Genomic DNA, 25932 nt, shown 5'->3' with positions numbered 1-25932 from the left:
AGGTGGGAGCAGCGTTCTTCGGGATTGGGATTTGAAGAGCTAGGCTTACACGGGCCAGAACTTCTCAGGCTCCACGGTCATTTGAACAAGTGGGATGTGAAGAGCCAGGGAGAGCGTGTAGGTTGGATCTTGGTGAGGAAGTTCGGAGACTTCTGCTTTCAGAGCCTAACATGCTTTACAGCCAAAAAGCCTGACTTCAAATGAAAGCAGCAGCATTGCTGATACAAACGTGATGTTGCTGCTGATAAATGTATGGTAAATACTTTTCACTGGGTGCCCTTACTGGTGTAAGAAAAAACACCAAAACCCATTCCCTCTTCTGTTCTAAGACTTCTGTAATACCTGACCTAATATCAGCCCCTGAGAAATCAAATTAGAAACAAACACACACAGAAAGAAGCTTATCAGAAGGCTTGTTGCCAACTGGGAGCTCCAAAGAGCATTACTGGCAAATTTTGATATCTGAAGAACAACACAAAAACAAATCAAAGACTCAACCTACAAAACAAGTAAACCAGAACTCCATCCCATTTGCTGCAGAGGTAGCTCTAAGGCACCAAAATATGTAAGATGTTTCCACCCAATCCCTCTTTTCCGGCATTTCTACTTCTTATTACAGTCATACCAAAGCAATTTCCTGCTTTTAAAATGTTATGAAACATCTTTCTTTGAACCTGAAAACTCGTTTTGCCTTCTTGCCGTTAGTAGTAGTTCAGCTTCTTTGTCTTTCAAAACAATGAGGAATCTACAAAGTAGTCTAGTCAAAGTACTATTATTTCAACTGAGTTATCTTCCTCCAATCAATCACAGCTTGCTATACACAGTTCTTCAGCGCAAAATTAAATTATGCATATCGATGCTAAAAAGGTAGCAAGGCAGAAAATGATCAGGAATGAAACAAAAAAAAAAACACACACATTTTAAATTATGTCCTACCTGCTTGCCACTGGAAGTGCTTCAGAGTTTGGAAAGATGATTCACATCTAGAATAAATAAATTGCATTTAACTCTGAGCTTGTCCCATCTTTCTGTGTACTGTTCAGACTCCTCACTCATCTCACTGGTAGGACTTCCAGTCTCTCTGAAGTTCATGAGAATTCCCAAGGAGATGGGTTTCCACCACTTTAAGAAGAGAATCTCATATGATAAGCATGTGAGCAGCTTCTTTGTTCAAACCAATCTCATGACTCCCTTTGAAGGTAATCCTTTAGAAGTCTCATGACCCATCTCCCTGCCCAGAGGGTATTTTCATCTCATGGTGGAACAAGGCACAACAAATCTACTTTGATAGTGCCCAAATCTCCAATTTGTTAAACCTCCTTTCCTCTCTTCAAACATTGGATATACTCACTGTAAAAATGCCAGCACTGCAGAAAGGCTAAAGCAGGAGCCGAAACTTTTAATTTGAAGTATCCCCTCCCTTCTGCTAAAATATCAATGTTATTTGCATAATTGAGACAATTGGACATAATAGTCCTTTCAGGGGTCCTCATTAGATGTACAGCTCTACATTCTTTGAAAAAAAAAAAAAGAAAAAAGGAGGTCAAACAGCATTAATTATACCTAATCCTTTTTAGAACAATTTGAAGTTAGTAAAAATGTTGTACTAAACCAGCTGAAGTTGTAAATAACCCATTCATTTTGTAACTTTACATATCACATGCATTTTCATACTCTGTTGCTTTTGTCAATTTAATTAATTCCTTTGCTGCAAAGGACTTCTGCAACTTCTACTTTAAAACTATCAATGGCAAAGGACATAATGCATTGCAGGTAGTTTATTTATTCTGCTCTAACTTTCCAATATCCACCTTGCTGTGCAGAGTGCCAACACTACAAATAGATGAGCACTGCACCTAGGACCACATGTAAGAATTACACTGTTTAGACCCAAATGCAGTTTCACTCCTTGTTCTGCTGCACTGCATTGTGCAGCCGGAAAGTCTGCTTAACTGATCTGACTTCACTGTTCCTACATCCGATCACCACACTAACCATAAATCCCGTTGTGACTGACAAATAAGTATTTTAGAGATACAACTTTTGTCCTGCCCCAAGCACCAAAGCATGCAGCTGTAACAGCTTTATTTTAGGACCAGATCCTGCTCTTCCTAACGAGACAAAATTCCTTCTGACTTCATGAGGGACAACAATGTCAGTACAGAAGAGTTACACAAACCTCTGGAAAACCACAATGCAAATCAATTTTGCATTCATTTCTGTTTAAGGAGCTGATACATTTTGGAGAAGGCAACAGACATTATCAGCAGCGTGAAGTCAAAGAAGGCAAGCATAAATCCATGTGGGATACAGCACTCCACAAATAGTGGAAGTACAGACTATTCCTTTAGTTCGGGAATTTCCTACTTAAAGCCTTCATCCAGAAGACTGGATCAGACTCTGTCACTGTTGTTCAACAGGCACCTCAACAGGGCATATCACAGCTATACTCCACAGCTACTTAAGTTTCCTCTTCTACAGTTTCAAAATCAAGTTGAAATTGCTAGTTCTCATCTCTGAAATCGCATTGAGCTTAAATTCCTGTTGTACCAGCAGCTGTCTGGTATCCCGTTCAAGCAAAGGAGGGGGCTCAAAGCTATTGCCCACCATTCTTAAAAGCTGATCACAGACATGGAGGATATACGTGTAAGTCAACAGATGTTCTTTCAGTGAAAACCACGTTTCAGACATCCTAGCTTTATGGATGACCCTTCTGTCTGGAGCACATTGTCCTCTGTGAGAGGGAAAAAGTTGACCTACTGGACTAACAGCAAGAAATATTTATTATCAAAAATATCTAAGTCAGAAAACATAGTAAAAACAGTATCTGGGCACTTGAACTCCCTTCTAGAAGCGGAATTCAGACACACAGCACGGTAAGTTTCTCTGCCTGGGTTCTCTATAGCGATGGAGGATAAAAAGAAACAAATTCCTTTTTGCTAATGAACGAGTTCTCCTTAGAAAGCCATTATGCAAAAATGTGAGTTGTATCTATACAAATAAAATGTTTTGTCTTCAAAATGTGGTTAAGAATTAATATTCAAGACATCACACCTGTACCTTTTGTTCTTCCACTTGTTAGCTCAAGCAGAAGTGATAGAAATGTACACCTGAGGAAGTGCAGTATTTTTAAAAATCAAAATACAATGTTCACTGAATCTTCACATAACGCAAATTCAATAGTTTTACAACACCGTAACTGCTCTGGCACTGCAGTTTAAGTAATGAGACTGATGAAAAAAAGTAAGCAAGCCACATCCACTGAGACAAAAGAAAAAGACTGCAGCTGCTACTGTGTTCAGATTAAGGTGACTGACATCAAGGACACCTTCTAAGGGCAGTAAGAACATTTTCCTCACTTACTATTGCGAAGAGAAAACAATTCATGTAAATTTTGAAGCACAAATTTTAGATTGATTCTTTTAAGCAAAGCCAAAGCTTGACAGGATGCCTACCGTCTAATGAGAATGTTCTGAATGGTATTTCACGTAACACAAGATGTGATTATATATATACACACACACACATACAGCACAATAATATTATAATAATTATATTAGTTAATTCCTCTTATGTGTTGCATGTGTGTATGCATGGAAAACTGCCACTTAAAACAAAGGAACTTGTACACTGTGTAAAATAAAGCACCAAGTCTGCTAAAATCTAGTAAAAGTGCACTTCCAGTGTGAAGAGCAAACAGCCTACCGTTTGCTGTGCTTCCTGTCTCAAAGGCCTACGAGCACATTCTGCATGGGAAGAGGAAGAACTCATGGGCATTTAATTTCTCATATATAATACTGTCAACTCCAGCCAAAGTGTCCATTCAGATTTCAAAGGAATAACACACATGAGTGAAAAAATGACATTCTCAGAGAAAACACCACTACACAAAAGATCATTTTCATGGATGCCTGCACTCATACTATGGGAAGGCTCACAGCCCTTGGAGTTTGTTTTGTGGCATGGCTTGATATAAATGCACTGTGAAGGAAAGGGATAAAGATATGCATCTCTCTGCTGTCCTCACTGTGACTGTCTCAGAAAAAAGTACCCTTGGTTTCCAGTGGTACTGGGTAACCACAAGCTTGCAGAGAAGAAGTAGGAATGTCAAACAGATGAGTTTGTTTTTATCCTTTTAAACAGTATCTTCACATACGCTATAGAGGCATTAGTCCATGCCAAAAAAACCAGTTTGATTTACATCCTTCACTGTCAACATATGTTCTTATTACCACTCCCAAAATAAAATATACTTGCTCCACTGATAGCAAACAACTTATTTATCTTCAAAGAGCAACGAGTTCTTATGGTTTTATTTCAACTGATGTCAATCTAGATCTATTAGGGTAATCAGTTACATTTATGTATGAATAATTGAGACCACAGTAAAAATAAACATTTTTCTCAGTTTTAAACATAGGCTGACATAATTAATTGCTAATTTAATGAATGTAGTTAATAGTATTTTCTTACAAAAAGGCAAAAAATAAAATACATTACCCTTTTCTCAGATCTGATGTACCTCCTGGTAACTCCCAAAGGCGTCTGTATCAGTGGAATCAACAGGCAGATGGACAACATAACAAGTTTCACTGACTGCATTTTGTATCGGATGCTTACTGGTCTTGAAATACTCCTCTAATAAAAGCAAATTAATACATCTAGTGCAAGAGAAATATTTTTCCCCTTGTTTTCTTCTTCTGTATTTCTTAGAAGCATTCTGTAAGCTCTTACAGATTTTTAAAAAGTTTCAGTGCATTCATATATCAAAATTAAATTTACGGACAGGAAATGTGGGAACTGGACTTAGAAATGCCAAAATGCATTGTAAAATGATGTAACATTTCAGGTTTTTTCCACAAAACTATAATATAAAGGGGTACATAGACGGGAACTGAACAAAACTACAGGCAAAATGCCTGAAGATTATCATCTTCCTCACAGTCCAGCAGACCAAATACAACTCTGAAAAGTTCCAGTAAACTATAAATGTTAAAGTCATAAAGGAATGAACAATAATTACAATGCAACGTAACTAAGAAAACTTTGAAGGAATAAAAAAAAGAAAAGCAATATCAAAATCTCCTCAGGACCTGACTTTTGAGCTTTGAGAGGAACCAAATGCTATTTACCAGCCCAGCCTGTTATCATAACCTAGACAAACTGCAGCTCAGAGGAGCCTGTATTTTTTCACAGCTGAATTAAATCCTGAACCAATGACTAATATTTCACAGGATGTGACACCATTGAACCACTGAAACTTGGGATGAGCATTAATAAAATGTCACAGATACAGATGTCAGCACAGATGAGAAATGACATGATAGCAATCTGCCCGCGAGGAAACAGAAGCTCACTGAGACTCGGTCAGGAATGGACAAAGAAGAAAGGACGGATTACTCATGACAAGCTTGTTCACATGAAAACAGAATAGTGTTTTTTGTTTTTCTTATAACCTGCCTAATAATTCTGTTCTGTAGCCACAAAACTCATGACCACTCGCTGCAAGGCTTCGATTGACCACATAAAACTCATCCTGCGAAGCAGGAGCACTTACGAAAAGACAAAAATCAACCCTGGAAACACAGGTCTCTTACTTATTCAAAAATGTAATCATTTTAAAATAAGAGTATTTCCCAAGAGACTCTGATCCAACAGATACCACCTGATGCCACTATCACATCTGCAACTACGTGGACTATTTGACCCCCTCCCTCCAGGCAAAACAAACAGAAGAGCAGAGGATTTGAGTGTCTTGGCCTCAGAGCACTGTGCAGGACTGAAGGTGTGAACTAGATTCAAAGTAGCCTTGGGTCTATTTATTTTTTCTTGGAGGCAGGGGTAGCATTTGGTCCAGATATATACTACCTAGCACAGCTGAAAGCCATAAATGACATGATCTGATAAGCTCAAATACACAGCTGCAGTCAGTGACTAAATCCCCAAGACAGAACACCATCCTCACCCAAAGCAACAAGGATTTTCATGTACTGAGGAGAAGAGCTCCAGAGGAACACTTGGCTCCTTTCCCCTTCCAAGCCCATGGCCTTGCTGCAATAGGGAATGTGCTGGCACATGGAAGGCAGGGCAAAGCCCTGACCGTAGCCTCTACAGCTCCAATAACACCTTTTATAAGCAAAAAACAACCACCCCTAAAAGGAAAGAAATGGCATGACTACAAAGCGACCAGAAATCCTCTCGATACCAGGGAAGGATTACCTAGGTATTGCGGTGTCAAGCAGCGAATACAAACAACTCGAAAGGTAATTTACAATCAATTAGCCCAGGAACAGTAGTGATGGGGAACGGCTTAGTTCTCAGCCTAATTCCTATAAAGCAAGCTACAAGTTTTGCAATGCAATAATCCCTGCACAAAATAGGTCTGGATGTGCAATGGAGTTACCTGCCTAGTCTGCAGTACAGCTTATTACCCCCAGTATTTATTTATTATTTATTATAACCTTGAGTAGGATCTGATGAAAGCACGCAGTACGGCAGTAAGAAGCGTTCCCCTTAACTCCCTCCTATGCAGAAATTCCTGATCTGCACTCCACTGAAAACGCAGAGCTCCTGTTAAAAGAATATACTGTCAGGGAATGAATGCTTTTATATGGGCAGGACTGTAAAATCTATTTGATAGCTTCTTTCAACTTTGGCGTATTACCACGGCACTTTCTCTCTGGATGACACACGTGTACACCTCCGATAACAGCCTGCTTTACTGCCCAGCTTCATCTCTGAACTCATCTGCAGCATCCCTCTAGAGCTTGTCAAGTGGTTAGATTTTAAAAGAGTATTTTTAAAGTGGAACACAGGCAAACTGACACAGCTTCTTTTATCCGACGCTAATGCCACATCTGCTGCATCCTGTGAGAAGCGTGAGGGAAACGAGTTATTTTTGGCAAGATTTCACTGATAAGTGTTTTCGTAATTCAGTCAAGTGCCGTAAGTACAACTCCTCCCTCATGGAAACTCTTTTAGACTTCACATAGCAACAGTGGCAACGGTGTATGTTGCACAGTTCTCTCCCTCCTTTGTGTGTGTATGTTTGAAGGGGCTTTGCACAGCAAAACCAGCAATGAACCGTGTGTTCTACTGAAGCACAACTGACATCAAAGGCGAGTGGAACAATGAAGAGAAAAGTGCTGACCGCTGGAAGCAGCAACGTACCAGCACCAGCTCCATGCCAGCCCTGCTGCAAGGTACCAAGCTACTGAATTCCTCTCCTACCTGGACTAGGAGCCAGGTTTTACCGTGAAGAAGTCTGCTTAACTCCTGATTCTGCAACCACTGAGGTACATGCGTAAGTTTATAGCCATCAACAGCCCCACCGACTGCCATGAAACAGCAGCATCCACACAAAGCTGTTCAAATGAAGTCAACAGGACTGAAACTCAGTGTACACACTTAGCACACAACCGAGAGTTTTAAAATGGTGTAAAACAGTGTCTTCTGCAATAAACAGCGTGATTATTCTGTGTTTCTCTGGCAGTGTTTGTCTGAATAGTTTAATACATAGACACAGATTAGTCTTACGGTTAATAAGACTTACATTTCAGTCCCATTTAGTCTTACACAGCAAACAGCTATTTTACCTGCTCATAAAAAGTTTTGTGAAGTCTGCATTACTTCCAAGCCAAGCATTTTGTACGCGTTCATTTGGATGGAGATCTACTGTCAGAAATGTGGGTCCTGCTGATCAATCCAGGGGTTAAAAGAAATTAAAAGCACAGTAAGTTGCTGAAACAGTATGAGGCACTGCAGCTTTCAGCTTTGTCAAACTCATTATGTTCCTCCCACTAATTAAAACAGAAATGCAAGCAAGCAGTAAATACATGTTAGAGTGATTCTGAAGTTAGTAATTCTAAGAACTACTGGGGAAAAAAAAACAACTCCAAATCGTATTTACTTTCAGTAATCTTCAGCTGCACAACTGCTAAAATACAGTTTAGGAACTTTCTCCCCCGTATATTTAAAGTTTTATGCAAATATTTTCTACACTAACAACAGCATGGTAGTGACTGAAGAAATACAAGCATTTCTTCATAAACATTCTATTTCATTATATTTCATGAGACATATGTAAATAATTCATCCTTTAAACTTGCACTTCTAACCACCTCCTAACACTTAGATAAAAGAAACACAGGGGCTATGTCATTATTGCACCTTGAAAAGTTGTAGAGTTTGAAAGTCATTATGAAAATGCATATAGGGGACCTTCTGTTTTTCTATTCAAGACATTCTTATAAAGTTCTCTATCACAGAGGGGAGTTCATGTTTTGAATACGGCAGCCCCAAGTTTTGTTCATTTCTTCTTTTTGGAAAGACTGGGGAAACTTAATGTATTTGGTGATTCTGTACATCATCAAAAACACAGAGTAACAACCTAAGCCTAACTGTTATCAACAGTCTAAGCACGTAATAATACTCTAAGCTTAACCTTCACTACCAGTCTGTCACAGAAGCGTGCAGGAGAACCATACAGCCCCAGGCAACATCACAAAAGTAGCTGAAAATGAACTGTAGGTTGGTGGCAAACAGAGCAGCAGCACAAGCTCCAAGCTGCTTCAGGAGAAGGCACTGAGAATACAGTGTCGGACAGCCTCTGTAGCATGGAAACCTACACAGCCAGACTCCAGTTAGGAGCAGGACAAAGGAGAAAGAACGTGTCGATGTGTTTGTTATCACCTCCACCTCCAAATGAGAAAGCCAGGTCTCATTCCAGCAGTGACAGTGAAGTCTTTGTGTGGAGAAAGCATGGAAAGGGTCGGGGCAGGAGGTCCTGCTGTAACAGAGCACAACGTGCAGTCATTACTGAGACCTTCAGGGTCAGGCACACAAACAGCACATTCCTTCAAACAGGTCTGGTACTGGTTTTGGCACAAAATGCAACAGAACTGTGCTCCACAAAGCACCTGTCAGAAGCAGCAACGTCAATAAACAGCGATCACCTCCATTTCCTTCATGTTTGTGATGGGACACTTGTACAGCCAACCACGTCAGCCTTTTTCTGGATTCTTCAGAAGGGAAATTCAAAACCTAGTAATTAAGCAGCAGCAGCTGAGAATAATGGCAAAGTTTTCCAATTAACCCTTTTGTGGTCTGCAGAAAATCAGCACGTGTTCAGCTGTGGTTTATTTACAAAGGATAGGGTCAAAGCACCTGAGATTTGTTGGAAGATATCCCTCACCTCACCAACACTTAGGATACGAACTGAGGATTACATTTACATTTCTGCTTTGATAGTTGTGTGCCATTACAGCAGCTACTAAGAGATTCACCTACTATTCAGGCACAGTGCAATAGTTATTTTCTTAACAGGCACAAATCAAAATTAGAACTGGATTTTTTTTGTGTGTTTGTAAAGCACAAAGCATAAATATGGACCACATATATGTATGTACATGTACATATATATATATATGAATTAAAGTGCATGTGCAATATATTATACAGACCTTTTAAAAACATTAAAAATCCTCTGCTAATCTAGCTGTAGCAATCACATCTATGCCGCTTTCATGTGGCAGACTGAAAGCTGGGGCATTACCTCCTTTCCAAGACCCGTTCTGTAATAATCCTGCTGTAATGTACAGTATGTATTGACCTTCTTAGTCCACCTTATCAGAGTGAGTGTTGCTCATATTTCACCAAAGTTACCTCACAACAAGTTACACTTACAGAATTGTAGTGCTCTGATTAATCAATGTATTTGGAGCACATTTCTCTCGTGTAACTGTATGCTTTTGCTAGAACTCACGGAAAAGTCTGCTAAATGTCTTTCCTGCTTCTTTCTGTTTCATTTGGGAGCTTGTAGGTGTGCTCCATTTGGACCAGTTCTTGTTAATGCAGTTATATTAACTGCTGTGCTACTTGTTCATACAATGAAGATTTGTAGCATTCCTGCTATTTGTTACTTTTTCCCTCCCTTTTCTTTAGAAGTAAAAAAGAAATGAGGAAAAGCCTAAACTGATCTAAACTTTCTGGTACCTTAGCCTGCTTAGAACTCATCTCTTCTTTGACAGAGCATGGACATTGGTTGTCTTTTACTGAAAGTCATGCTGAAGTTCTGTACAACAGGTTCTTGTTAGACTCGATACCTGCAGGTAGGCTTCAGCAAGAGCTTTCTTAGCTTGGAGCTATGAGAAACAAAAAGAATTTTAAGTGTACTTCTATACATCCTGCTGCATTTATCTCAGTGTCCTCTAAAGAGCCTGCCACTGTTTTCCTACCTTGTCTGGCATTAAGACAGTGGCTTGGGAGATACAGGCTCATGTCCTTTCTTGTCTTGAATCTTCTTCTAGCCCCAAACTACGTATCATAGTTCTGAAAAATCATGAAATGATACACTCTTTTACTTCTTGAATGGATTGCTGAATAAGGCTGAGAGAATACTAAATCATGGAGGGACATGCAGAGTTTGTGCGTCTCTCCACACACTGCAGAGTTTAACAAAAGTCAGTGTAAATGAAGGTACTGTGATACTGTCAAATCTTAGTGCATACAGTAGAGCCATCTTCAGCCAATCCATGGTTAGATACAATACAGGCATTCCTTATCAGCATTACTTGCAGTAACTTAAGTTTTTATTTATGTCAGTATTTTACTGTAAAGGAAAGACACTCATGGCTAAGTATTTAAAGACAGAATTTTAAAAACAAAAAAACAAACAAAAAATTTAAAAACAAAACCCCATTTATAGATGCATTCTGTTGCAATCATCAATCACCACATGCTCTTCCTTCATCATGTCTTATCATCTGCTCTGCACAGAGTGCCTTGCCTACTGTTTTAGTGCATAAAGGCATTATTTACCACACAGATTGATTCAGATTCTTCCTCATGTTGTGTACCTCTCTTTGCAATATGTATTATTTTGTTCACACTTATGAGAGACACATCAATATAAAATTATATAGTTATACACTTTAAACTATGCCAAAGGGAAAAAAAAAAAAGCCCTTCTCATTAGAAAGCATCAGTATACGCATTTGATTGGCTTTGAATGCTGGACATTCCCATGAGCGATTAGGTAAAATGATTTGCCTTTTAACTGAAAAGCTCAAGCTAAGCTGGACGCTCTCAAGATACATTCTCAGCACTGTTCAACTTTGCTGAATGTGCAGTTCCACAAAGCTCTGATTACTGCAGAATTACAGCTCACTGGCATAAAGCATTAGCATGAGATTTTACATTTCTACCCCCCAGCAGTCACTTGAGAAGCACAGAGGGGAAAGAAAACAGTATTCTGAAACAAATACAATATAGAAAATAGGCACATGTTATTTAAAACACTGCCAGTAATCTTCATTTTATTTTGTCATAATGCTATTTCAGGCCTATCAGTGAACAAACTTGTGCACAACAGTGTGGGTTTGTTTTGACAAGGAAAAGACCATGAAACATCCAGGACTTTTTTTTTCCCCCTTTTTTCTCTTTTTTTTTTTTTTAAACAGGAAAACAAGATATGCTTGATTTAGTTACCTGCTGCAGTTTAGGTGAGTTCTTCAAAAATAAGTGGAGTATGAACAATGTTTCCAAGCACTGAAATGTAAGACCTTAAAAACCTTATTAAACAAAAGTAGATGCAAAGCTACAAGCAAGAGTTGATGAAAGTGCACTGTAACTCAACACACTCTGATAAAGAGCTAAGTTATAGAGATCAGACACCTCCTTCACTTTTCCAAGGCTAAAAGGTGGGACTTGTAATGCTTCTTTTCAGTTTTTGCCTGTGAATAGCTTTACTGTCTAAGTCATTATGTCCTTCTGTAGCGTGTTGTTTGCCTTCAAGACTGCCAGTTACTGGTCTGTATTGCTGCAGATGTCAAGAGGAATAAAAGTTATCTATGGAATGAACAATCAGTTGAACATGATACAAGATTCACTAGTGGAGGGTAGGCTTCCTACAGGGAAAATTGACAGATAAAATCAGAGTACCAAAATGAGCAATATACTGTAATAAATTATCTGCCTATCGGCTCAAATTATTGCATTTTTAAGCATTACCAAGCAAACCTTTCAAGAAATGTAGATGTTTGTGACAGAGCAAAAATACTCAAACCAGTATAAAGTAAATCATACAACTAAGTATTGTTGTTCTGAGTTTTTGCTTTGGAAACTGATGAAACACCACTTTTAAGTGATTTCTGATATGAGGATACATAAATTATAAACTATAGCTTACAATACAATATTTCCTTGTAGATTCAAAGACTGAAAAGCAGGGGAATCACATGTTAACTGCAAGGAAAGCCATTTCATTGTGCATGCTGAGCTGTGATATGGGACACGAAAATGGAATAACTAAGCAGGTGATAATCGTGCTGCCTTGACAGCTTTTCACCTACAGCGTCCAGGAGAGTTTACAAAGCTTTCCAGTCATTTGCCAGTCTCTCATATTTTGGTCCAATCAACACTGTAGGACTCAGTAGCTCAAGGGTTCAACTCTTCCTCATACAAGCCTCTTTATATCACTCCCCTTGTCAATTTTTAGCTGACTTATTTCCTGAAGAAATGAGTTTCTTCTGACAGGTTTTACATTCCTCTTCTTTAGGTGCCAGCCCATTTAAGCTTCAAATCAAGAACTGAGACAGCAGGTGGTATCCTATAAGCCAAACATCAATGATCCTATCTCATATTAACAGCAAAAATATAAAAATAAAGGGGTGTTATGTTTTGTTAAGTGATCAATAAAACAGTTATCATGCTTCCCAAAAGAAGGTGGGATATATGTGCTGAATGTTCTCCAAAATTCACAGTAGCTGCCAGTGCTTATCTAAATAAATATCAGATCAATTTGCATATAATCCCAAATAGCTCAAGACCTCCTTATACCAGGGATCATCTAACCTTTGCTGAGCACTATCTCAAATGCCTTCAGACAGACAGATTAGTTCGCTGCCCCAGAGACGAGTGCTGAGGCCACTAAGGAAGACCGATTTAGTGGGATGCTCCCTAAGAGAATCTTTTCTCTCTCAGATGCCCTGCACAGTTAAGACGCAACCCCAGACTGGTATCCAGTCTGATAATGAACTACCATGTCTCAGGAGATGTGCTTTTTAGAAGTTGTGTGCAAGTTTTTTTAACAAGGTTTTTTAATAGGGTCCTCCACGGGGATTTCAAAGTTTAGATGCAAGAACCTGTTTTGTAAATTGTAGGCATTAAAATTTCTGAATCATTAAAGGCACAATGGAGCCATGTAGTTATATGCTGTATACTGTAAACTTTATGGTTACCTGCATTTCAACAACCTGCTAGTGCAAAGATCAGGAGCATTTCACTGACAGCTTAAAAAACAGCAGCTTAAAAAACAGCTTCACTCTCTAGTGAGACGGACTCCTTAAACATGAACAAACTGTAATTTTGAAAACTAAGAACATTTCTTTAAATTTCCTTTTTTTTTTTTTTTTTTTTGTTAAAGAGCCATTTGAACTATGCTTGTTTGCTCAGACTCATTAACAAAACTTGGTGAAAGATGAATTTCACTATTGAACAAGAACAAATTCCCAGAAAAAGGAAGAAAGGGGAGAAAAAGTAGGATTTATTTAGAGAAGGACATCAAAAATGGAAAAAAAAAATTTAAAGTGCCAAAACCACTTGGCATGAAGAACATACCAGCTGTACCTCACTAATCCATGGCTGATCCTCGGAGAGAATCGCAAATCCACTCAACCGAGAGGCTGAGTGCCATTTTACTGGCAAGAATCAAGAACAAAATGGAATCAAATACTCATAATACTGGCTATTTAAAAGTTTGCTTGGGTCTGATAAAACAGAAGTCTTAATACATATTTCAACATTACAGAAAATGAAAAGTGAAAACAGAAAAACTAAACGTAGGAATTTTCTAGAAAAATATTTCATTACTATGACCTCATTTTGGTAAGACACACCCCCGCTGTACTGGACACAAGTACTGCACATTGGAACTGTTTCTGTGAGAGCTAAGAACTGAACATGTCGCTAAGAAATCTGCAGAAGTACTTGTTTCTGTTCCTTGCCAAAATGGAATAATCCATACTGTCCCTGTCTGTGCCATGCCTGCACCTGCTGAAAGCCACACGATATCACTGATAGCCGCTTGGGGGAATTTTCTGGGGGGTGAGGTGGGGTGGGATAGGGTAGGGTGGTGGTGTTTTTGTCCTTTTCCTGCAGCAGGATTTACTGCCAGATCCACACATTTTGCACCCCCCTGTAACTTCTGCACATCTCTGTCTGAATCATACTGTATTCTGCAGCATCATGGATTTAGTGTAGCTTTTGTACCAGCTCAGTACAACTCTTGCAAACAAAATCCTAGACAGTCAAAAGATCCCATCATTAGCTGTTTTACTAGTGAGATTTTATAATAAACCTCTCCAGCTCTAAGTCAAAAGTAAGTTTACCGCTATAAATGAGATGAGCTGTAAAAAAAAAAAAATAAAAATCCAGAAATCATTAAATAGAACAATCTTGTGTTGGTACAGAGGTATGTTAGATACTAACATAGATACTACAGAAACAATACGTAATTCCTTTTTCTTATGGTTATGAACCTTTGATCAATATGTGAGCACTGTTCAGCACCAGAACGATGAAATAAAAGAGAACACAAAAGGTAATATGACTTTTGCTTTCAAGGTTCCCATCTACAGTGATGATAAAGTAGCTCTATGATGACTGCTTGATTAAAAATTAATTGGTGTGGTAATTTAAAAATACAGCTAATTTAATAATTAATGTATAGGAATTATATTGGACTATTCACTGAAGACTTTCTTTAAGGTATACTCAGAAAAAGATCCATGATTTTTGCTGTATTATTTAAAGGGGGTGAGATTTTATAATATCTTGAAGAAAACTCTTCCTCATCATACCTGTCTTGTGCAATAACTGGTCCTTACTTTGGCTTAGGACTACGGAAAACATCATCTTCAGCATAAAACTATATAGCAAGGTCCTTTCTATTTAGCATAGCTCTATCTAGTGGTTGATTAATCCAAGTGCATCTGACGGTTTAGAGAAAACTAAATCATGAGTTTGATGAAAACCAACAAAGCCTTAGGAAGGTGACACATTTTCTGATGTACATACTGTCATTCACCTTGTGTAAGTCTGGAAATACACCAGGAAAGGTTGTCTTACCAATTAAATCCTACCTTTACACACATGGGTGAATGTGATACCATAGATATGAGCACTTTTTTCCCCCAGTATAATTTGCAGGAACAAACCAGGGGTCCCAATCCTTATTCAAGGATACCTATATATCAGTGTGATGGCTAATCCCATCAAAGTAAGCTGGGCAGCTCCCATGCTTAATATATATATGCTTTTCCCCACCAATGGGTATCTAAAGTTGTTGTGGGTGCATTTGAGCTATGTGGAGTATGTGGCTGGGAAGCTTCTCCCTGACACTTCAACCACGGTAGGAGACAGAAAGGCTTACAGCTAACCACACAGTGCTGAGGCTGGGGAACAGAAACACTGCCTTGATTATTTTGGAAGCAGGATGATCTCCATGCATCCTATGGGGCTAATTCAGTGTTTTGTCGCAGTACTAAGCTGGATACCGCTCCGTACACTCAGTGCTGTGCAGGAGATGTGCTATGGGAGAAATGCCTTGGTGCAGAAGACTTCACAGATCAAGCTGGCATGGTGAGTCCCCAGACACCATGAACCCTTGAAACCTGATTCAAAAAAATACAAACGGCTGCTCCATTTTTTCCTAATCCCATCCTCCATCCAGAGGATATAGGAGATTCCGATCTCTGTCAGCTTCTTATGGAACATAGCAGGGGAGAGCTGGTAAATTCTGGCCCACATAACTGAGCAACGGATTTCATCAGCGCAGGGAAAGGTCACTAGTTTTTGCTGGTAATCCCAAAAGCTCCACAGAAGTTTAGTTTTTGTGCTTGCATTTCTCCCAAGCTTATTGCAGCCCTTTATTCAAGAGAGGCTTAATGAAACAAAGGGCATTCAGATAGAAGTTACTTGATTAATGCTCTAATAAATGACAATTTTGGTAAGTACTTGTATAAATAATACATTGTTAATTAAACTGTAACAATCCTGCTCCACATCTCAGGATAGTAAAATTAAAAGAACGACAGAAGCAACGCAACCGGTGAAAAAACCTGCCTGCTGCATATGGCCAACACCAAAACATAATGTGTAATTTTAAAGACAGCTTAAGGTTATGCCAACAGAATGCTTCTAGGAAATTAGCTTTGAATGTTATATAACTTCTTTCTCGAAAGCCTGGAAACCACCTCTCCTTTAGCACAATTAGGGCACATGAATAGGGGGCCTGTTAAGACTCCTGGCACTGAGATCAGGTCACTGATCACTGAAAGCTTCCACCACAAACAGTCCCTCTCATTCAAGCTCCATCAGCACACATTGTTCCAGAACGCAACTTGAACTTCACTGTTTTGTGCAAAAGAACAAAACAGGTTTACAGCCCAATTTCCCCATCCTTTTCAACTCCTGTTTTCTCTTGCATTCCTGTAACAATTACACAGATGATACAACTTTTACTACTTATGTTTTCATCATAATATACTTAAAACTGCTCTAACGTATCTTGTATCCTAGCAAATCAGTAAAACACATTGATGTTTGTGTGTGCCTGCACATAGAAAACAAAAGCACCTCCCTTTTTAACACTTTGAAGAGCAGTAATGAATAGTTTCATACTGACGCATTAACTAACAAAATATGTTAGTGGAATACTTTACCTTAGCATGACAATTATTTGAAATCCAAAGCAAAATGATTTGACCATGCAAACCAGCTCCGCCTCCCAATTCTCAAGCCACGAAAATTTCACGCCTTCTGTTCTGCTTTCAGAGAAGAAATTCATGCTGACAGCTACCTCGACTGACTTGCCCTTGTTCTTGATGCAAGCACAGTTTGTTAATGAACTAGGCCCATATGACTACCAGAGGCTACTATGGATCATTTCACATTGGTTTCTACTGAATAAGGGATGAAACCATTCAGTTTTATAAATGCCCAATGATATTGAAAATGAAGTCAGGTGCCTGAACACAAGACTCTGGCACCAATTCAAGTGCATGGTGCATCAAAGACATCCTCCCAGGACAAGCAACGCTCAAGCCTAACATTCCCCAGGCTCTGCAGAAGACCTTCTCTGGAGCTAGAGACCAGATGGGCCTGGAAATGGCACCAACTGGTTAAGTTCAGGTACCTTATTTGTGTCCTTGTGTGTTCCTAATAATACTGCTTTTTTCTTAGAGGAGAAGACTCAGTTACAGAAAACAGAGACAACATAGCTCTTCCTCAGTGCTAGGGAAAAGAAAAAGGAAAAAAAGCCTTCAGAACATAATAACTGAAAATGTAAAATACTTTAAAATGCTACTAAGTGACACAGGGAGGCAAATGTCAGAAAGGTCAGGGACTGCGTTAGGGCTTTTGCTTTTTCCATCTACTGAAGTCTTTCCACCAGCAAAGTGTCAATACTGTAGGATTTATTTGGGGAAGGCAATTAATCATAATTAATCAGAATTAATTAGGCCACAGACTGGAGTTGGGCACTAGTGACCACTGTAGTGAAGCAGCCACTTTTAACACAGTCCTTTATTTCCCTGCACTAGAAGATGCTTTGCAAATGCAACACTGATGCAGCGCACCTAACCACAGCCGCTCCCCTGCTCTACTCCCCGTGCTGCCTCTTGCCATGGGTTCGTGTTCCCAAATGCCCACGTGCACCAGGTCCCGTGTACACTTAAGGCTCAATCTCCATTCAGAAAGTCCCTCAGCAGCTCACAACCCGCAGTCAGGCAGATAACAAGAGGAAAGACCAAATGTCTGACCATACACAAGATAAGGCATTCTGGGCCACCGGAACCATGGCTGTGTGCATGTGCAGGAAAACAACAAGAAAACCACTTTCAGATAAGATTACAGAGCCTGGCCACCCCTGGGTCATGCTGCAGGGCTTTCCTCCTCCCACTCTTCTGATTTACTAGAAGAAGATCTACAAGCAGAAACTAGATAATTGCAACACCACGTTTCAAACTGAATAAGAAGTACTGTTACTTGATGGCAAGATCCTTCTGAGATGGTGGAGGCACTTTTCAGGAAAATTACCTATTTTGAAGACAGAAAGCTGATAAAAGAGTTTGGGATTCTCTATGATGAGAAACTCTCCTGAAGACACAGACTTGTTATTGTTTGGTGAAGTCATGCCATAATGACAGTGTTTTGACACCAGTACCAGGAAAACAAACTGACCTGCCACCATTTCATCCCTCTGTTCAGACCTGCGCCTGACAAATATGCAAATATGTCTCATGCAGTTCTGGGAACCAGGGGAAAAAGGATTTTTTTAAAGAAGGCTCAAAAATGTTTAAGTGAAATGAGAACCAAATACCAAGATAAGGACAAAATTCAATGGTAAAATTAAAAGATTCTCAGCCTTGGATGCTAGTTTTCAGGTTGAAGAACACTTATCCAAACCAAGACTGTTTTCCAGAACAAATGAGCTCAAGCTGGCTGCCATACAACTTGCAGATAAGCTTCAGAACCGCTGGTGTAAGGTGCTGTGGATACTGAAAGGCAGCAGCATTTCACAGTATCACCTCTGGTCTAGGCAATCCCTACCTTTCAGATCACTGGCGCAAGGAACACGCTGTTGGACAGTAACTGCTACATGTTCCTCCTCTGCTTACAGCACTCCCCAGACTGCGCTCCTCCTGCAGTGGGCAACCCAGCTTTCTGCTCTGACCCAGCTGATACAGCTGCTCTTACAGCTCGTACTTTACCTCTGGATTTAACAGGGCATTAAACAGAAAAGGCTTACCAGCTTGCAATCAGTATTCTTGATTCCCACCTGTATTGTTGATCAGTTTTAGGAGCAAGTTCATCTCCATAGTAGGAAAATATATGGGGGAAATCAAACTTTGATAGAACTGAAGTCAGATTTAAGTCAATGACTCAGATGTAATTTCCAAACAGCACACGCTGCGCCATGAGCACTGATCCAGCTAATCACATGCTGAGCCAATCTTTTAAAAAGCTTTGGAATTTAACTTCTGCTCTTCAGTTTCAAACTGATGAAGTTTTTGCTTTTGTACAACATAATATGAAACAAATATAAAAATCACTACCAAAAATGCTGCACTGGAAGAAGATATTTACTACTTAATGTGAACATCAAGACAGAAACCCAATGCATTCCTGTTCACCCATCAATCTCTGTATAAAGCCTCAATAAATGAACCAACATAGTTTTGGGTACTGTGAATCAGAAACATGAGGACGAACCCTTGGACAAATAAACATTTGTAATACGTGACTTGCGACAGAAAAATTGGGAAAGGGGAAATAAAAAACACCTAGGAACTCTGGAAACAAAAAAGAAAACACGTAACTTTTAAATGTCTGTTCTGTTAAAAAAAATCGCAACCAGTACATTTAGGAGAGCTTAGAAACCACTGTTTGCTTTCCGCTGGTAGAGGCTTAAGCCATACAGCTATTAATCACATCAAAGCAGATATTAAGGAATATTAATCCATACCAGCTGTTACATCTTTTACTGTGCTATTATTAGAGATTAATCTTTATACCACAAGGCTGCCTTTTCATGTCATTTCCAAGAGGACATCATACAAGCTGATACTGTTTCACAACACATCTGCATAAAGAGGTAGAAAAAAGCTGGATATAACGGTGAAATTACATTCATCTCCATCCTTCAAATCTGAGGCACTTACATTAAGAAGTGACACTGTCTATTAAGGTACTCAGTTGATTAGTTCATTTTTATTATGACTGTAATAATGCTTTTATAGCTTGCTATTTACTTCAAAAGAAAAAGGACATTCTCTTAGTGGTACTGGGTGTAGGCCATGTCATTTCTTTCCTCTTGCAGCAGAGATTGAACCCAATTAAAAACAGCAAATATGATCTAATTGATGGAGTGCAAGTGAGGAATTTTTAGGATTGTAACAGCATTTTAACAAACCAGAATCAACACTGAACATAACGTTTGCCAGTGCAGGATAAAAACACTGTGAAGTGAGCCAGGAATTTCGAGAACACTTGTTTTCGCTGTTGCATATACTTCATAGCCAACTACAACTGCAGGCTCTAGAAAGTCCTGCTGGATCACACGTCAGAGGAATGCTATTAAAATCACAGTAAGTATCACCCTGTTCAGAAATAGTAAGATTACTGTAAGAAAAAGCCACTGTTACCCATTAAAGATTATGAAATTACCATTAAAAATAAGCTTCTAATCAGTTTCTTGAGTTTTGGATGAGACTCCGGATGCACTAGGGAAATCAGTTGTCATAGTTACAAAAAAAAAAAATCTACATTCTCTATACCTGCAGTCTCCTCATTTTGCTAAATGTGACGTTAATTCAGCTTCGTCTCTAATCATGTGGCAACTGTTCATCAGGGTTCCTTTGTTTTTTACTCATTTGGACACCAGTTAAACTTTAGAGACTATATACGCACTAGTTTTACAGCCTAAACGGTGGGGAAGAAGATTTTTAGTCCAGGGTTGCACAATTCACTGTTCTCCCACTCTTCCTTGCAATTCGCATATCTTTTCAGCAGCCCCTGCCTTTTCACTTTCCCCAAATTTGCAAGTTTTTCAGTGGCTTCCTTCTCCACAGTCTGCCTGCACTCCATCTGGGCAACCTGACCTGTTTCAGCTGGAGATGCTGCTAAGCTAGGACTGTCAAGTATAGTGTGAACCAAACATCCATGGCAGGATTATTAGTTTAAAACAGAGTAGGAGTGATTGCTGCTGGGAAACTCTCAGTGAAGCACATTTATGAGAGACAGATACATGTGAATCCTACAGTTGTCAGGACTGTATATAAACAGCTGGTCAGAATAGCATCAAATTGCTACAAAGCAAACAACGTTACTCTGTAAGTGACGAGGAGATCCTGACATTCAGTACACGATGTGACTTCTGGGGAAGGATTTTGTTCTCTCCACTTCTGAAGTGCCACTCTTATTTTCATCATTGCCATAAGTTCAAGTCAAACATTAAGGAACATTTCAAACACGCCACCCCTTAAAACTGAAGACTTTGCTCATGTGCAATATGAAAAAGGGCAGTTCTCCCTCTGTTCCCTTGTCAGCTTCATGTTTTTTTTCTAACACTACCGAATCTTGGTACTAAACCCATGATTTTATTGACATGGCTAGCAAAAGTGAGTCCAGAAATGTTTCCTATACTTCTGCAATTAAAATCTGCCAACCTACACTGGCTCAGCAATTGTAACTTACCTAAAAAAAACCCTCTCTCTTCTGGCCCTAGCCTCCTGCAATAGGTTATTAAGATACTGTGTTTCAGAGTAGCTCCTCTGTACACATAATTTGTACGCTATTTAAATGTAAAAGGAGGGTGAAAGGTGTTAGGTATGAACACAATTCTTAGGTGCTAGACACCAGGCCAAGCCTACCATGACACTTGCAATTCACGAGACATGTACATGTTCTGCTGGACAGTCTGTATTTGCCATACATTGTGGGGTTCGCTCAGTATTTGGCCAGACATACCGGTGTTTTGACACAGGAACATTTCTTAAGTAACAGCTAGCATCAGTTTTTAAGATGTGCCAAAGCTTTAGGCTCAGACACACTGAAGATTGCCAAAAACCTCCAGCAAAGCCCGTGGCATTTCCAGTGCTGGATGTCATAATGGCACGATGGTTGTACATCGGCATGGTTGTGGGCAGAGGCACACAAAGCTTTACCAGCTAATGCAGGGCAAGAAGTGCTGTCTCTGACTCCATGCTGGCACCCTATCCTGAACAGCAGAACAAACAGTAAGCTGCCATGCCTTTGTGGTAACCTTTCCTTCACGCTACGGATCACACGTTACTCACCGTATGCACACACCATCTGCTCCTGCTGGATGTCTGCAGGGTACTGACTTGTAGAGAAGGGGCTTACTGCAATGCTGCACGCCCAGCCATGCCGTGACTCAGGCCTGCAGAGCACAGCCACCTCCTTACCAACAATTCCTGACAACAAATAAGAGAGACTCCTAAAAGCTGTACCATACAATATTGGTCTGGAGAAGAAACGTACAGGACATCAGGAAACAAGCCTAGAGGAACCCTTTTGTCCTGTATTTCAAACTGCATAAATCCTCTACTCTAGTGATATTCTTCCATTGGACTGCGGGTCATAGCGAAACAAAAGCCTTATAATTCCCTTGGCCAACTGTGCATCCTGCTTACAGGGTTAAAAGATTTATTTCCATCTCCTGTTGAGATGAGCTGGTACTGATCTCACATCTCTAACACATATTCTATTACAGACTATGTTTTACAATGCTCTCATCCAATTTGGAGAAGAACATAAAGACAACGAATCAACTCTAAATTGATTCAGTGCTGGTTCAGCAAGGCAGTTCAGTGAAAGAGCCAGCAGATTCCCCTCTGTAAAACAGCATAAGAATGAATCAAAAATTTCACAGAATCAAACATTGCATTTTTTTAGTTTCTTCTAAGAACGCAGATACGGTATTGATACTGTGATAGCTGTAGATTATTCTAATTTTACATTTCCTTCTTTCGTGGGACTGAAGAGTACAGGCCGTGCTGCTGCCTCTGAGTTCAGGAGTCTGTCCCACTGATCACGTACAGCTAAGTACACATTTGGATTCTTTGAAAAGGAGCAACTGATGGCCTGTTCTCCATACACAAGCCTGCCTATATTTTTCTCTAGGGCCATAAAAGTCTACCTGAAATAAATTATTATACCTAAACATTTTCCTACTTCCCTCACTCATCTGACTTCCCAGACTGAAAAAAAACCACAGCAGTTACTTCTTGAGTCATTGAGACACTGGCCAGAATGTTTGTGTAAAGAGCGTTTCTTAGTCACAGCAGAATTTTTGGGGGAAAAAAAAAAGAAGAGGTTTGAAATACTCTAAATGAGTGCAAATGAAACCAATTCCACTCTTACCAAGAGGTCTGTCTAATCAGAACTGTCAAATTAAACAGTTGCACATCACTGTTCCAAATAAACCCATGATGCTTTATTTTTATTAAAAAAAAAAAAAGAACTGTCAATAGGTATGGTAATTTGAAGGAAATAACAGTTTCTTGCTGAACAGTTTAGGAGCAGAAAATAAATTCATCCCACTAATCCTTTTTTTTTTTCCTGTTGGAAGTTTACTATTACCGTAACAAGCACACAAAACATATACTTTAAGATTAACAAAGTACTACATTCCTGCAAAACACACACATTCAAAACTATTTTCAGTTCCTCTTTTCAGCTGTACCATTAGCAAAAGTTTACATTCAATGCAAAACCTTCTCCCCAAAGCACAAAATCATTCAAATTTCCTTCAAGGTGTCAACTCCTGAAGATGACGACTTTGACTTGCATTTATGCTGATATCATACCATTAATCTCAGAGGCAACATCCATCATTTCTCAGAAGTACACTCCCAGCCTACTACATACACATAAAATATTCTTCTCACAAAAGTTATTTTTTTATTCCTAAAATGAGCTCTAAAGCAACAGGCACCAAAAGATTTAGGAAGACTACAGCAAGTAAGACATGAAGATTTTGCACCTTTTAAACATTCCTTTAAAAAAAAATCGCAAACCAAACCTCATTATGAAAATGAAAATCTGCATTGTGTTCTTCCACCTTCCTTGTCTTGCCTTTCCTATGTGAATGATGGGAAAAGATTAAACAATTTTAATCACGTATTTCACTCTGACTTACTCCATTCAGGAGGTAAAATTCTATCTTCTTGCAGTATCAAGATAGGATTGTGGACAGAAAAAAAGCTGCCTGCAGCTGGGGCACTACACATGTGTTACAGACTTCCTATTCTGACCTGTCATATTCAAGTGATGCTGCATATAGAAAACAACATTTTGAAGGAGAAATCCTGACATGCCTTATCACTATTTCTTTGTATTGCTCAATAAAGTTAACATTGCCAGTCTAAGAAACTACTGCTGACATCTGAAGTTTTCTGGTTGGCAAAGCAAGCACTAAGCAGCTGTTTGTGAGAATGGGAGTGTCTTGGAGGACAGCCTGTTTTTCCACACTCTTTGCACACAGCCATGAGGTATTTTAAGAATTAACTGTGCAAGTAATGAGAAATGTAACACACAGTGACTCTGTTACTAGGTATTAGCTGACATTCTAATATGCCACTATGCTCTTACGCCTCTCAGAAGAGAAAAAAGCTGAGCCCATTAAAATGGTTAGAGCATTTTCTTGTTCTGATTGTTCCAGGGGCCTGGGAACATGGCTATTATAGCTGAAATACGCACATTTTTTTCTGCTAGCACTCAACATCTGTAATATGGCTTATATTATGGCATCACATGCAACTTGATGTCAATCTCTTTAGCAGACAAAGGAGCCAGGTTCCCTAGTTACTTTATATAAGACACTGCTGTAAATGACTTTATCCTTACACAGCGCTTACTATTCATCTGGTGATGCCCATGACCATCAATCTCTGTTGAAGTCCCTCAAAACTAGATACAGTCATTCTTGCTTTCACAGATGACCATGGCTAATATTTCATATTGTATAGAACAGATTATTTTTTAAGGAAACATTTTAATAGATTCTACTTGCCTCTGTATCAATAAACAATTTCCTCCATGATACTGCCAGATGTTTTTTTCTCTCAATTTTGTTCTTTCAGACTCACTTTTATTATAAACTGACACTTGAACATTACGAATACCAGCAGAAGTTAGAGGCAAGAGGGATGGAAGGTAAGAAGAGAAGAGAAATCTATTTCTCATTATTTGAATGGAGTCAGTTAGAGAATGGTCAGTGGAGATAAAGTTTACATAATCCTGAGTTGAAGTCTGTATATTGTTACAAATGGACAATCCATGGACAAAAGATATATTCAAAATCATTTCACGTTTAAAATCTAATAGTTCATTGGTTACTAAAAAGCCTTAACTTGCATCTACAACTTGCGAGCTTGTGACAACAGAGTGAGTTTACACGTTAGAAAGCAATCTCCTGTCTTCTTTCTCCCTCGCTTACTTTTTCATTCGTATATTGCACAGCACATGAACTAACCACAAAGTGTACTTCTCATAAAATGTGCCTGCTGCAGATGTTCAGTGAATCACGTCAGAACCTGTTACAGATCCTATCAGTCTTCTCATTGATTGCATCTGAATTTCACATGAACACTGAGTATCAACAGTCATCAAAATATGATTTTAACTACGTACAGGATTACAGTCTAGCCCTGTTTGGTGATATTTATCCAAAGACAGCATGCATGTGAAAGAACTCCCCAAACAGGGCTAAGATTCATTGTCAGAACCAGTGCAATGAACACAGCCAATACCCTTGGGATTTAACAGAGCACAAAAGGAAATAGAATCACTCTCATTTAAATTAGTACCAGCTATTAAAAATACAAAGGGCAAACAGACAGCCTCCATCTGCTTCCTTCACGTCGTGTTATTTGGGTAGCTGCAGACTTACCTTTTGTGATCCAGATGCAGAGCCTTTAAATGAAGTGCGTTTGAAGGAGCCACTCATCCTCCGTAAGGAACCTGTGAACTTTCCTCCTCTTCCTTTCATAGTTCCCTGGCCTTTACCCTCCATAAGGAACCTAGTACCCCACCACCAAAGAAAACTCTGATTTTAGTCATACAGTCTGAGCCTGAAACCAACAATCATTGAAGTACAGCTTAAATAAAGTCTCACAGATGCATAAAACAAATTCAGAGCCAAGTAATGAGACCCCTGTTCTGATATGCACCCTGTCATAAGTGTTACCAGCCAGAGAGGCAAGTAGAAAAACAAGGCAACGCACTGATACAAACTGCTGTCCCCCTCCCTCTCCTCTCTACCGACTCTATAATCAGGCTTAATGCACACAGCTTCTGCAAGCTATGGTTTTTAATGGACAGAGATTTAATAAATGGTGATTGAAGGTA

At 39.3% G+C, this 25932-nt stretch overlaps 1 protein-coding gene across 1 annotated transcript in view; it reads right to left on the bottom strand.

The window, feature by feature from the left end:
• TRPM1 (transient receptor potential cation channel subfamily M member 1) overlaps window positions 1-25932 on the bottom strand; it is a 126334-nt gene that overhangs the window by 50001 nt on the left and 50401 nt on the right. Inside the window, exon 6 of the mRNA XM_068696336.1 lies at window positions 25475-25604. Coding sequence (XP_068552437.1) covers window positions 25475-25604 — 130 coding nt within the window. The remainder of the gene's footprint in view (window positions 1-25474; window positions 25605-25932) is intronic.

The sequence above is a fragment of the Anas acuta genome, chromosome 12 (assembly GCF_963932015.1).
Source record: "Anas acuta chromosome 12, bAnaAcu1.1, whole genome shotgun sequence".
Classification (NCBI taxonomy): domain Eukaryota; kingdom Metazoa; phylum Chordata; class Aves; order Anseriformes; family Anatidae; genus Anas; species Anas acuta.
Note: the sequence above shows the minus strand (reverse complement) of the source record. Positions and strands in the feature narration are given on the sequence as shown.